This window comes from Etheostoma cragini, chromosome 21 (assembly GCF_013103735.1).
Source record: "Etheostoma cragini isolate CJK2018 chromosome 21, CSU_Ecrag_1.0, whole genome shotgun sequence".
Classification (NCBI taxonomy): Eukaryota; Metazoa; Chordata; class Actinopteri; order Perciformes; family Percidae; genus Etheostoma; species Etheostoma cragini.
Genome location: NC_048427.1, coordinates 900,366 through 913,429, shown reverse-complemented (window position 1 = coordinate 913,429; position 13,064 = coordinate 900,366). Strand labels below are relative to the sequence as shown.

The window sequence follows — 13,064 nt, the reverse complement described above, 5'->3', positions numbered from 1 at the left end:
AGACGCTAAAAAATAGCGTCGGGAAGGAACTTGTTTTGGTGGAACATGTGTTGATACAACCTCCAAATACTATTATGAACCTGAAAATGAGCATAATATGGGCGCTTTGAGTAAAGATATGGAAAGAACCCAGTGCTCCATATCGTTAGATAAACTGGTGTCTGTCTCTGCTGTCTATTATCCATTAAAGGCATAAAACGCCTTTAAAAAGCTTCTCTACCTGTTGAAAACTCTCCAACTCTCCTCCACAAATGATGCAGTTGCTTCCCATCTTTGTGCAGAGAGGGGAATGTGTATCCTGTGGCCTGTGTAATTAACATGAAAGGCAGGCCGGTCTATACCAGGTGAAACCAGACCAGGGGCAGGGTGTACAGTACAGCGTTCCCTGCTCTGTTGATCGGAGTCATTATCAGGCAGCTGAACTGCAGTGAACCGAAGCCCGGCAGCTGTTAACCAGCCGACAAGCTTCCTACTGCAAAGCTGTTTGTTTGCTTCTTCTGCCTTTTTCTTTAAAAAAAAGAAAGAAGGAAGATACACACTGAATCTTTCCATGTCGACCACACAAACCTCCTAAATCAGGAATACACACTACACGCATGCAATCACTCGCACACATACACACACGCGGCACAGATGGCTAAAAGAGAGAAACACGCAAACACAAACATGCTCACTCACTCAAACTCACACACACACACACAGACACACACACACACACACACACACACACACACACACACACACATACACACACACACACACACACACACACACACAGGAAACAAATGTGGGATAGGGACACGGCCGGATTTACCCCAAGGGTTTCCTGGGTGGACGCCCAGGGGCCAACGTAGTAAATATAAATATATTGAAAACGTGTCGGTACTGACATGTGTGGGTACAGATGGCAATTCCAAAACCCTCTGATATGTACATTTTTGTTCCTTATTACACCAAATTTAGGAACACACACACACACACAAACACGTTAACTTTTCTCTGTACAGCTTCAAAGTGCATCACCTATAATCCCTGCAACTACTGATTATTTTCATATGATGTATTGCTTTATTTTCATATTTTCAGAGTGCAAAAAGTCACCTTTTTCACCAGGATGCGTCCATTAATGTTTTAATTTTTAATCTTTCTGGGAGAGACTGGGTTCATAGATCTGTGTTCATGCAACATTTAAGCATGTTTCATTAACTTTGTGTCAGTGCCGGGCCTGATTTGACCCAAAAAAAAAAAAAGATTTACCCAAAATACACTGAAACTGATCGCTACCCCAGTTTACCTTTCCTGTGATGCAACTTATCCTTCCTGATCTTTTGTTTTTTCCTAGAAATAACTTCCCTTTTTCTTTTTGCCAGTGTCTGCATTTCACACCCTTTAATCCTTCTGGCCCCTTTAATTGTGCGCCTTGGCTTTGTGTTGGAACACAACATTGTGCTCATGTATTTCTTTTGTGGATCATTTTTATTGGGAACAAATTATTTATTTTTCCTGGAAACGAGGTGATTTGTTATGGGTCCACTTTTTGCTGAGCCCCCCCGTTAACCCCCCAACTGTGTACACAGGGCACACTTTAATGCACACAGACACAAATGGACACATGGACACACACACACACATTTGTTCACTTTTAAAATATGCAGTCAGGTTCATGAACATAAAAACTGGCGTTCTTTCTCAAACAAACTCTTAGACACCCAGAGGACTTTACTGTGAGGACCCCCCACTGGGCTCCAACTAGAAAAATAAGTTATTGAGTCATTTCATATAAATTAAGGCATTGAGTCATTTCATATAAAATGAGTCATTGAGTCATTTCATATGCCTTGCCTTCTTAGTCGGCACATTTTACAAAAGGTGTCAAATAGCTTGCATTGTTTTGTTTTCCTGCTGCAAGAGCCAATGACCAATAAGTGCAGTCACAACAAGTGGAGGGCTGCGTTTGAGGACTGAAGGACCCACAGAGTCCCATCAGACTCTCAACCATGTCTGGTGGTTAAAGCGGGGTGAATATGGCTGATCTTAGCTCCACTCGCGCTGTGACTACAGGGGATTGTGATCATGGTGATTGTTGTAGAGATCACCATGATCTCAATTAGAGCCAGACCGATATATATCGGGGGGCCGATATTAGGCATTTTCCAATCTATCGGTATCCACATTTATAATAGCCGATAAAAAATAATAAATGATTCTGATATTTTAATATATATTCAGTATTAGTGCCTTCCAAGCAGTGCTGCTAGGATGAGGCAAAGGGGGGTCAGCCTCTCCTCTCTAAGCGGAGCTCCCATGGCGCCATTTTAATGCTACGAAGCATTCTCCTGCAGTTAGCATCCCATTGACTCCCATTCATTTTGACGTCACTTAGACAGCGAATAACTTTACATCTGAGGCGTTTAAAGACTCTATTTGTCCGTCGTTTATTTCTAAAGAAACACAACAATGTCTAAAGGGCTCCATTACCATGTAGCTCACCTTATGGATCTTTAGCAGACGTTTTTTGTAAAAATAGGCTAATGATTGTGTCAACACTGCCGTAGCTTCTTTCTCCAAACTGTATTCATACAATAAACACAACCAGCATGGAAAAGTCAAATTTATCAAACAGCAGTCTCTTATTTCCATTGTCTCAGATCTTTTGGTGGGTACATAAAACAGACAGACCATGTTATTGCAATATGCTTCCGTGAAACCTTAGTTAGGCTTTTTTTGCTCGGGACAATGAATATGAGTTTGGTTGCAAAACGGTTATAAAGTAAGAAAGGTGTTTGAGTTCTCTAAGGAGTTTCAGGCTGGGAGTTAGGGTTTTTTTGCTTTTGTTTTTAGCTTTAACTATTTGAAAAAGAGGCACAAAAGAGGGACTGTTCATCGGTTTGTAATTTTTTGTGAATGAAGATATGTGAGCCAAAGCTGTGAAGAGGACGTTAAATTAAATGAGATTAATCATAGTTTAATGTTGTTTGAATGTGTTTTCATGCACAAGTGAAGCAAAGAGTAGAGACAATACAACTTATCTTCAAACATTTTCACTAGCATGTTTTGAAGATCAGTCCCAATTATATCCTGATTTTGTGAACAGTAACATAAGGCTGTTACTACTATTTTTCATTGTTGGTTATTCTTATTGATTTGCTCGATTAAATGATGATTGATTTGATCTATACAACCCGTTCTTACTCCAAACTTGACGCTTGGTAGTGGTTTTCAGATCCGATGCAAAAAGCACCTTCAGCGTGTGTGTAGAACACACCGGACCATGTAACAGCTACCGGCGCTTGAAGATGACGAAGTTTTAAGAGTGACAACGGCAGCGGGGTGTATATAAGCACGGAATTAGGCATTGGGACGTTGGCTGGGGTGGGGGAGGGGTCAAACACAGAGGATCTAGACCCAACTGTCCCGTTCTTCTTCTTCTTCTTCTCCTAGACCCAACTCTCCCGTTCTTCTTCTTCTTCTTCTTCTTCTTCTCCTAGACCCAACTGTCCCGTTCTTCTTCTTCTTCTTCTCCTAGACCCAACTGTCCCGTTCTTTTCCGTGTGTAACAGAAACGTAAGCCCACCCACCATCCTAAAACCTAAACCTAACTACGTCAAAAGTGACGCCAATAGTGTTTAGAGAGACTTTTAGCTTCAATAACAAAAACAAAGACACCTGACCAAGGGTCCGTATTTCATGCGATGGGAGTAAGAATGTGTTGGTCTATAATGTCAGAAAGATTCCCATAAAAATATTTAGTTGATTGCATCTCTTCCAAAGGAGTCTTATTCTGTCATTAACTGTCACTGACATTGTATCACTAATTCAAGCTTATTAACGTAATAGTACCAGGATGTATGTGCATATGAAAAATAAAGCTCCAAATGTAGTAAACTGCAACTCTGTTTTTATTTCAATATTTAAGTATATACAAGTATTATATCAGAGGTAGTGTTAATAGTTTGCTCCTGTGTGACTGAATTGTTAAAAGAAAAACACAAGTACTGAGTGCATTCACGCCCCATAGCCCAAACACCTGCATACATGCATACAACAACGTAAAACACACTCATGCATATTCACGTTCAGAACGTCAAACACACGCTGCGTATAACACCATGGGATGCTGAAGGGAGGTGTTATTCTTTAGTTTTTGCAGTGACAAGTGGGCTGGCTCCTTGCTTCAGGTGACTCTACTGTTCAGTCCCTCAGAGGGTTTTTACACTCAGGTACAGACATTTCTGCGACTGGTTTCGGCATTTTTTTTTTCAAAAAAAGGTAGGAATCAATCTGTGAAATCTTTTGTTTCTGTTAAACTTTGCAGAAATCGCAACAATAGACCTGTTGAATTCAATGACAAATCTGGAGATAACCTTACAAGGTCTTATGCAACTATTAGATACTACTAGATACAGAAAATCTGATTATTTCTTCTCAGAATAAATGCTCTGGGAACATGTTAATTGCATGGTTCTTAAAATACTGGATAATGAATGAAAAATCTCCTTGGCTATTCAACCAAAGGCACGCTGTGTATTCAAATCACAAGTTGCCGATTGTTTGAAGGTGTCGGGCTGAGCGCACGCTCACATATCTGAGGCAGCAGAAAGGTTGTTGACAGCAGAACAATCAGTAATCTGAGCCTCAGCATTAAGAGCCGTAATCCAACTCCTGAATGGTTAAACAAAACATGATGTGGTCCGAGGGGTAAGCAATGTTTGCGATTATGTTTCACGAAGAAATCTGATCAAATGCAGAGTCATGAGAGAGAACATTTTTAATATTGACTGTATAAAAAAACAACCATTGGCAGATTTCTCTTTTCTTACTGGGAGAATAATGCATGCGAAGATGTCCAAGGACAGGGAAAAGAAGATGTAAATGTGTAAGGCGCCATCACTGCTGACACAACAGCACAGACTCTGTTTCATAAATATGACACTATTCATCTTCTAAACAGTGAATTGTGCAAGTGTGCTAATCCTAAAAGGTCATGTCGATCTCCAAGAAAAATCACTCAGCAGTACTGAAAAAAGGAAAATCAAAAACTGACTGCTGACAAAAGCTTTTAGACCAAAAACAAGCGACTCATTAAAAATTCAGTGGCACAGGCCAAAAATCAAACCCTGTAGACACAGTAGAGCCCGACTGATATGATATGACAAATATTTGCCGATATGACAAATATTTGGTTATTTAAAAATCTGATATTACAATATATCAGCCGATATATATTAAAGAAAAATCAACAAACTTGTAACAAAACAAAATATTTCCCTAACATTATTTATTTGTAGTTATTTATGAGTTCTCACTAAAATATGATAAATGTTTTATTGTCACAACAGAAAATCAACATATATTAAAGTTCTGATGAATAAAATGTATAAAAATTCCAAACAAGATATGAACAAAAATACAATAAAAAAAAAAAAATCAGTGTTGCCAACAGGGACGTTGTTTAGCATCCTCTGGTGGACAGACTATGCAACACCATCACTAACAGGGACGTTGTAGAGCGTCCTCTGGTGGACAGACTATGCAACACCATCACTAACGGGGACGTTGTAGAGCATCCTCTGGTGGACAGACTATGCAACGCCAAAACTCATAACATAATTGACCGTCCCTTTTTATTTTTTAAATATTAATATATCAAAATCATTTATTATTTTTTAATCGGCTATTATAACTGCCGATAGATCGGGAAATGATAATATCGACCTGCCGATGTATCGGTCGGGGGCTAACAGACAGAGAGGGACACGTGATCAACCCTCGTAGTAACAATCTACATCACAATAGTAGAGCTGAGCAATTTATCAATAAAAAAATTGATATTGTGATATGAGACTAGCTATTGTCGTAGATGTTGATATTGTAATATGACGTAAGTGTTTCCCAGACTGTTTTAGCTGTTCTATTATTTGCCTTTACCCACTCAGTCATTATATAAACCTTACTGACTGATTATCCCAAATCTCATTGTGTAAAAGTTTTGTGAACGCACCAATTGTCAAACGAACATATCGTTGCAATACCGTTATCAAGGTATTTGCAAGGTAAGAGGTTAAATCCTGCGTCTGGTTTCAAGATCCTTCTCTTTTAAAGCAACGTTTAGGATGAAGCACACGAAACCCAAACACTCTGGTGCTCTGCTCCACTTGACGCTTTGAAGCTCGGATAAACCATTAACCTTCAGACACAAATCCTGACTCGGTCATGTGGAAACGTCTCATGAGGTCTCAGCACTGTAACAGTTTAACTGCATTTTAAACAAACTCCCGGACATGAGGAGAACCTCCAGTACAGATCAACATCAACACATTTGACACTTGTTTCTGGAACTATTCCTGAAACAAGGGGAGTGGGCTCAGGTGCTCCTTTGACAAGCGAGTGAGGGGTTTCGGTGGCTTTTTTTCAATTGGTAAAATATTTGGCAGCATTGAGGTTTTGGAGGTCATTAGAGGTGGCAGAAAGCCTCTGGGCAGAACTAAGACTAGCCACCCGTGTAAACGGTTCTGTTCCAGTGAACCGCGGATGGGTGGCACAATGTCATTTGCAAAAAGTGAGCATGTAATGGAGTTGTAAGTGCCCCGAGCAGGAGAGGAAACGAGCCAAGTTGTTTCCAGAGTTCATCCCCTGCTTGTCAGCAGCGGGTGACGGCCCTTTAGTCTAACTTTAGAATACAAAAGGCCGCTCTTATTGTGAAAAACAATGATTCAAACCTCAGAAATATCAAGTATCAAAGCTTTGTTCATAGATAGTGCAGTGGAAACTTTATGCCAAAAGGTCAGGATGTGTTTGGGTTGTGCGAGGTTGTCGTACAATGTCTGAGTTGAAAACAATGTCTTGTTTTGTACACAGAGCTGCTCGTTTCAGGTCATAAGCTCCGTAATTTGGCAGGGGGAACGTGGGGAAAACAGCTCAACCTAGTGGGTCCACACAGAGACCTATCAGGGCCGAGGTACTGCTCGGAGGGTAAATCCACAATACAGCCAAAATATAAATTACTTAATAAGCAGAGCTTTTTAATGCTCAGCATGACGCCTGGCCATCATTTTACTTGAATTAGTTAAAGAATCCTACATATTACAGTAGAGGAAAGCATATCAAGTCGACTGCAAGTGGTGGAAATTCCTCCTCAGTACCTTGTACCATTTAAAAAACATTCAAGGTTGATTAAAAAGTATTTTACTCCGGATGCCATAATCGTCAAAATCACTTCAACAACAGTTACATCACGTCAAAAAATGTAGAATAGCGGATTAACCATGTCTTTTGAGGTTGAGTTTATAAGCTGACCACATGCAACAAGATGGGAGTATCCCAATTACACCTTTATGCTTCAGACTTTATCCATTCAATGTTTTTTTGTTAGTTTGATATAGTCTACACAGACTCATTCATCTTCATTACGCCTCGTTGGTCCTGATACTACAGGGCACGGAAATAAAAGTTCAGCAGAACTACTGTTCCATCACTGACTTTTGAAAATATTTACTGAATTTTTACATATTCAGATAATAAAGAAACATGTCAAATGACAATTTAATGATCTACGATTTAAAGGAATTCTTTATTTTCCTCATCATATTTTATGTATATGCAATTAGTAAATAGAGAGGCTGCAACTAATGTTTATTTTCTTTATCAATTAATCTGCTGATATTTTGTTTCAAATAACGGTTTGGTTTATAAAAGGTTGTAACATTTTGATATATGTTCCACACAAGTAGACCACAAGTCCAAATTCCAAAAGATCTTGAGTCCACAATAACATTTAACAAGGAAGCATGTCGGTGAAACAGCGGGTCCACAGCCAGACTGATGCTAACGCCGGAGTGCTAACATGATCCCAATGACGATGCTAACCGGCTGATGTATGGAAAGTAATATTTAGCATGTTCACCCTCTTACCAAAGCGTGTTTTTATGTTAATATTTTCTAATGTGTACTACAGCCAACGTGCAGCTAACGCTGAATAACATTAGTTGTTTTAGGTATTTGGACATAAAGTACTGAACATAATTAAAATATTGTGACAACAGTGCCAAAGGTTGTTACAATTCATCTGCACGACAACAAATACTTGCCAAAACTCAAACTCAAAAGTGGATCCCCAAAGTAATCCATCCTCAGAGCATTATGAATGTGTGTACAAAATGTTATAGCAGTCCATCCGGTAGCATGTTGCACCGACAGACTGTGGCAGTCCCTTGAACCAAAAATGACGATTAATCAATAAAAATAAAAAAAGGATGCCACATAATTGTCTGTCAAAGGATTTATCCTCGCAGCTCTCACTGAGACGGACATTTTAAACTATTCAAAGTTGCGAAAGCAGAAAAAAGCATCAGGATGAAGCAGCAACTTTGTGACACACCTGTTAAGATAACCGCATGTCGTTGCACTTTTTAATATTTCTACAAAATGATCAGCAGGTCAGAAAGAGGTTTAATTACACTGATAACCTATGACTGCCACAGTCTTGGTTTTCCAGGAGGATGCTGCGTTTCTCCTTTGGTCCATATCAGGGGAGCTAGGAAGGCATTATGGGAAGCTAATTGGACGTTATTTCTATGACCTCATGGAGTGAGCTCCATAGTCTGGCAGTGGGGACGTTGGCTGCAGCCAGGAGAAAGTGGAGTCTGTGACTGGAGCCCAGTTCACTCAGTCAGATAGCGGTGATTCAAACCCCATTTGTTTTGGGCGTAGAGGATGCTCTCAGTGGTTTGGCTGTGATTGATTCTTCCTCTGCCCGTGATCGCACCATGACACTATTCCAGTTTCCACATCCCTTTTTCCCCCTGCTAACTTAGACCTTTGGTGCTTCTATTATTGACCCTCTGACAGTTCTTTGACCCCCACCCAGAAAAAAGAAAAAGGTCTTGGGCCATTGCTTTGGACAAGCTCATATCGTTGCATGGGAACTTTATTGCAGGTTTACAGAGTGTGTAACGTTACTGGGGCAAAATACACCCTAATGTGGGACAACACAGACCACGCGCCCATAAACAGATTATACGTAGTACTAAAGTGTGAAAAGTCCTTTTTAGCCGTTATAATCAACTAAAGCTTCAGTGCTACACTGACAGACAGCAGAAAATGGACTTTTAATGTGTTCTTTCCTTTAGGGCCTCTACTCAGATGGGATATTGTAGAGTTCATTAGCATTAAATGCAGACTTGATGTATTTCTAACACTGCTAAGTATCTATGGAGTACAGGCATGGGCTGCATATTGGCATCCTTGGTTTATTGTACAAGAAGAAACTAAATCAGTGGCATGAAATGGCTGATCTGCAGCAGAAGAAACGAGCAGCCTAAGCAAGGACTATTACAACGGGTTTTGTATCTCCAAGCAACTGCCCCATTGTGATTAAATGTATTGACAAGGTACAAAGAGGCAGGAAAAAGAAAATCATACATGGTAAACATTCCCAGATTGCCATCTCAAAAATAGACCTCCATAGCAATCAAAGCACAGCCAAACAACTAAGTGAGAGTCAAAATATGAATAAAAACACATGAATAAAATAATAAGTATAACCCATGACGGAAAGAAAAACTTTTCTTTTGTCCCGTCTTACAGTTTTTGTTGTGTTCCAGTGCGGCTCATTATGTATTTCTATTAGATACAAGAAGTTGGAGATTTCCAGTGATCAGCCAGTGTAGTTGATACATGGAAGACTCCACTGGTAATTGTTTCCTCCAACAATGGCAGCTGGAAAAAGGGCAAGATGGCTTTATGTGAATGCTTGTTTTCTCTCTCAGAGAAACAGGCCAGGCCCTTTGGTAGGATTCTGGACATGTGTCCAAGTCGCAGCATCAAAACAATCAGCATTTAAACACATTTCTTTTTACTGTATTTATATTTTTACATACATTTCAAGTCTAGTAGGAGTTCTACTGCTTGTTTGAAACACATATTTACTTTTTCAACAGTGGAAACAGCTTTCATGTTTGCTTTGTAAAAGAAAAAGAAAATGCCCTGCTCCTCTACACTGGTGCTGAAGCTTACCATGCCAAAATCTGGGATTCTGGGTCAGATGTTTGTTGCAAATGTGGTCTCGTGCATGCTTATGTGGGTCAGAGAGACAGCTTTCAGCAGCTGTTTGGTCACGTCTGCAGAGTGGTCTGTCATGACCTGCATTACTCTAATGACCTCTCAGTGTTGTGGGTCAGTTGAACTGCAAAACAACAAGCTACAAAGCTTTTAGTCCAAATTGACAAATGTGAGATCTTGCCGATTTGGGACTCTGTTTAGGGATTGATCTACACCTTTGTTGCAAGGTTAATGGCGTTAATTGCAACTAATTACACAGAATGATCATGTCAAGCCTGCCAAACCTCTAGTTCAAAAAACCTGAATTTCTGAAATGAAATGGCTTCTTACTAAACAAAACAATTTCCATTTAATGTTTATGAAAGACATTGTAGCAGAAACGCTGTCTATGAGAAAATAAAAACCGTTAAAACAAAAACGTGTTAATATTTGGCTGATATTTGCCTAGCTATTAATACAATTGCTAAACGTCCTTTTCTATTTCACACAGCCTCTGGAAGATGCATAAACAGTACATATCTGTGAGCTCCACCAATGACATCACTGTGAAGACTGAGAATGGACCTCAACCGAAGAAACACCGCTACATCCGCAAAGAGGGCAGCTGTAACGTGGCCTTTCGCCATGTTCCCGAGGAGTGCCTGCTGTTTGTGACCGACATCTTCACCACCTTGGTGGAGATCAGATGGAGGGTGATGTTCCTGATCTTTGCCTCGTCTTACATCCTGTCCTGGCTTTTCTTCGGCATCCTCTACTGGGTCATCGCTCTCGCCAACGGCGATACCGGTAACATGACAAATGAGCCCTGCATGTACGAAGTGCACAGTTTCACCGCTGCTTTCCTGTTCTCGCTTGAAACTCAAACCACCATTGGCTACGGTTACAGAGGAATGTCCGAGAACTGCATGACTGCCATTATCGTCGTCACTATACAAGATGTCATAAGCTGCTTCATCGACACCTTCGTCATCGGAATTGTTGTCGCCAAAATGGCCTCGGCCAGAAAGAGGGCGCAGACAGTGGGCTTCAGCAACAACGCAGTCATCAATCTTCGTGATGGGTGCTTGTGTCTTTCCTTTAGAATTGGAGACTTCCGCAGGAACCACCTAGTAGAGGGGACGGCTTGCGCTCAGATTGTCCGCTCCACGGTGCACGCCACGGGGAAAATAGACGTGACATTTGAAGATCTGATCATCCAGCAGAAGGACATCATCCTGGTCACGCCTACTACCGTCTTCCACAAGATCGACCCCAGCAGCCCTCTGTACAAGATGAGTTTGGTAGATCTCAGGAAAGCAGACTTTGAGCTAGTGGTGTCCTTTACCTACACGGACGACCGCAGCGGTATGTTGCATCAGACCCGAACCTCGTACACTCCAGCAGAAATCTACTGGGGCATGATGTTCCAGGAGATGATCAGGGTCAGCAGGAAGAACTACAGGGTGGATTACTCCTTGTTTAATCAAACGGTTAAGGTGCTGGTGCCCGAGGTCACTGCTGAGGAGTACGAACACAAGAAGCAGCGGCTGCCCTGTCCCAGATATTCCCCTCGATCTTCACCCAGACCTTCACCACAGCCAAATCATCATGAAAAACTTCTGAAACCCCAAACAGTAACGGTAGAACCTATGAAAGATGGTTGTCCTGAAATAACAATTTCAACATATCAAGACGATGATCAATATCAAGACACGTTGACTGAGCCCAATGCTCTCGCAAACACAGAAATGTAAAAGCGGAGCCATGATGTTCGAGGCGGCCATTCATTAAGAGATTGTGTCGAGAAGTCACTGCTAAAGAGGAATGTTGACGATGCTATTTAATCTAAATTACTGTAAGAAAGTTAAATGGTCTGGCTTCTGTGTTTTAACCCAATTTGAAGTGACACCCCAGCTAAAAATCTGTCTTTTGAGTATCAGAGACTCAACCATTGAATGCTTGAATGATGCCATTGAATGGATCCTTAGCTCTGGTTTTCAAAACATTACAGGCTTCACGATGCCTTCACAGAGCTCTACCAAAAACTAGTAATATACATATGCTGCCTCCATCTGTCCCTTGGTCATTACCGTGCAGTTAGTAGCGGTTCTTAAGTGTCTCACAAGGCCACATTCAGAATCCCCACCTTCACATCCTAAAGACAGAATGGGTCCGCCTCTGGCACAGCCCTGGACTTCATTTTGAGATTACATCAGACATAAAAATGGCTTTTGTGGGCTTTAGGAAAGTTTTACAAAAGATTAAACCTCTATAGTTTAACAAGACTAAGAGTCCAGAGCCGCACTACGGACTCCATGAGGCTGTAACACAACGGAAAATAAAAATACTAGGTGGAGTAACACCACAACATTAAAATACAACAACCGTAATGTACAGAGGTCTGCTGTTTGAAATACAATACAATTTAACAAATTAAGTATTTAAGGGGTTGTTGTAATATTCAGATTGAGGTTATTGTAGAGCTTAGGGCATACAATGAAAGATAAACTGTATGGTAGATGGTATTTATGGTAAAATTTGTTTTTGTTATGGATCATATTTCACATTTTCCAATGTCAAAAATGAAATTTCTAGCCAACATGGATGAAAAGTCCTTAAAATTACTTTTAAATCTACTTAATAAGATCATGTTATATAATCAGAAAACTCCAGAACAGCTTCTGTGTAGACCTTGTATTAAAATTGTTTTGTCAACTGTTAGTTATTTTTTTAAGTGTATAAAAAGAAATGGTGTGGAAATGAAAGGCCAAATCTTTAGATTGTTACCTGCTACAGTGTCTCCGTCATCTCACGTGACTTTGACTAGCAGTAAGTTTAGTTCTAGTCGCTGAGGAGTGCACATAAACAGAAGTCATAGGGGCAACTCCCTTCTTGAGTAAGGACATCAGAGTTTATATGTAAGCATGTCAAATGTTAAGTTTTCTTTATGTTTGTGGTGCTGGAATCCCATTTTGTTTCATAGTAACCTTGAAGTTAAACAATTAAAAACACATTCATCGAACCTT

At 40.4% G+C, this 13,064-nt stretch overlaps 1 protein-coding gene across 2 annotated transcripts; it reads left to right on the top strand.

Moving 5' to 3' along the window:
• Window positions 1-4,130: 4,130 nt before the first annotated feature.
• Window positions 4,131-12,530, top strand: kcnj16 (potassium inwardly rectifying channel subfamily J member 16). Of its 2 annotated transcripts, none has more exons than XM_034861266.1 (2): window positions 4,131-4,269; window positions 10,550-12,530. In XM_034861266.1, exon 2 carries the CDS (start codon window positions 10,560-10,562, stop codon window positions 11,790-11,792), a length of 1,233 nt encoding a protein of 410 aa, XP_034717157.1. In that variant the 5' UTR covers window positions 4,131-4,269; window positions 10,550-10,559; the 3' UTR covers window positions 11,793-12,530. The 2 variants fall into 2 exon arrangements, with proteins under 2 accessions (XP_034717157.1, XP_034717158.1); XM_034861267.1 differs by lacking the exon at window positions 4,131-4,269 and adding an exon at window positions 9,627-9,691.
• Window positions 12,531-13,064: the final 534 nt, after the last annotated feature.

Excerpts from the sequence above, each read along its gene's own strand:
- kcnj16 (XM_034861266.1), top strand. The coding sequence starts at position 10,560 with ATGCATAAACAGTACATATCTGTGAGCTCCACCAATGACATCACTGTG.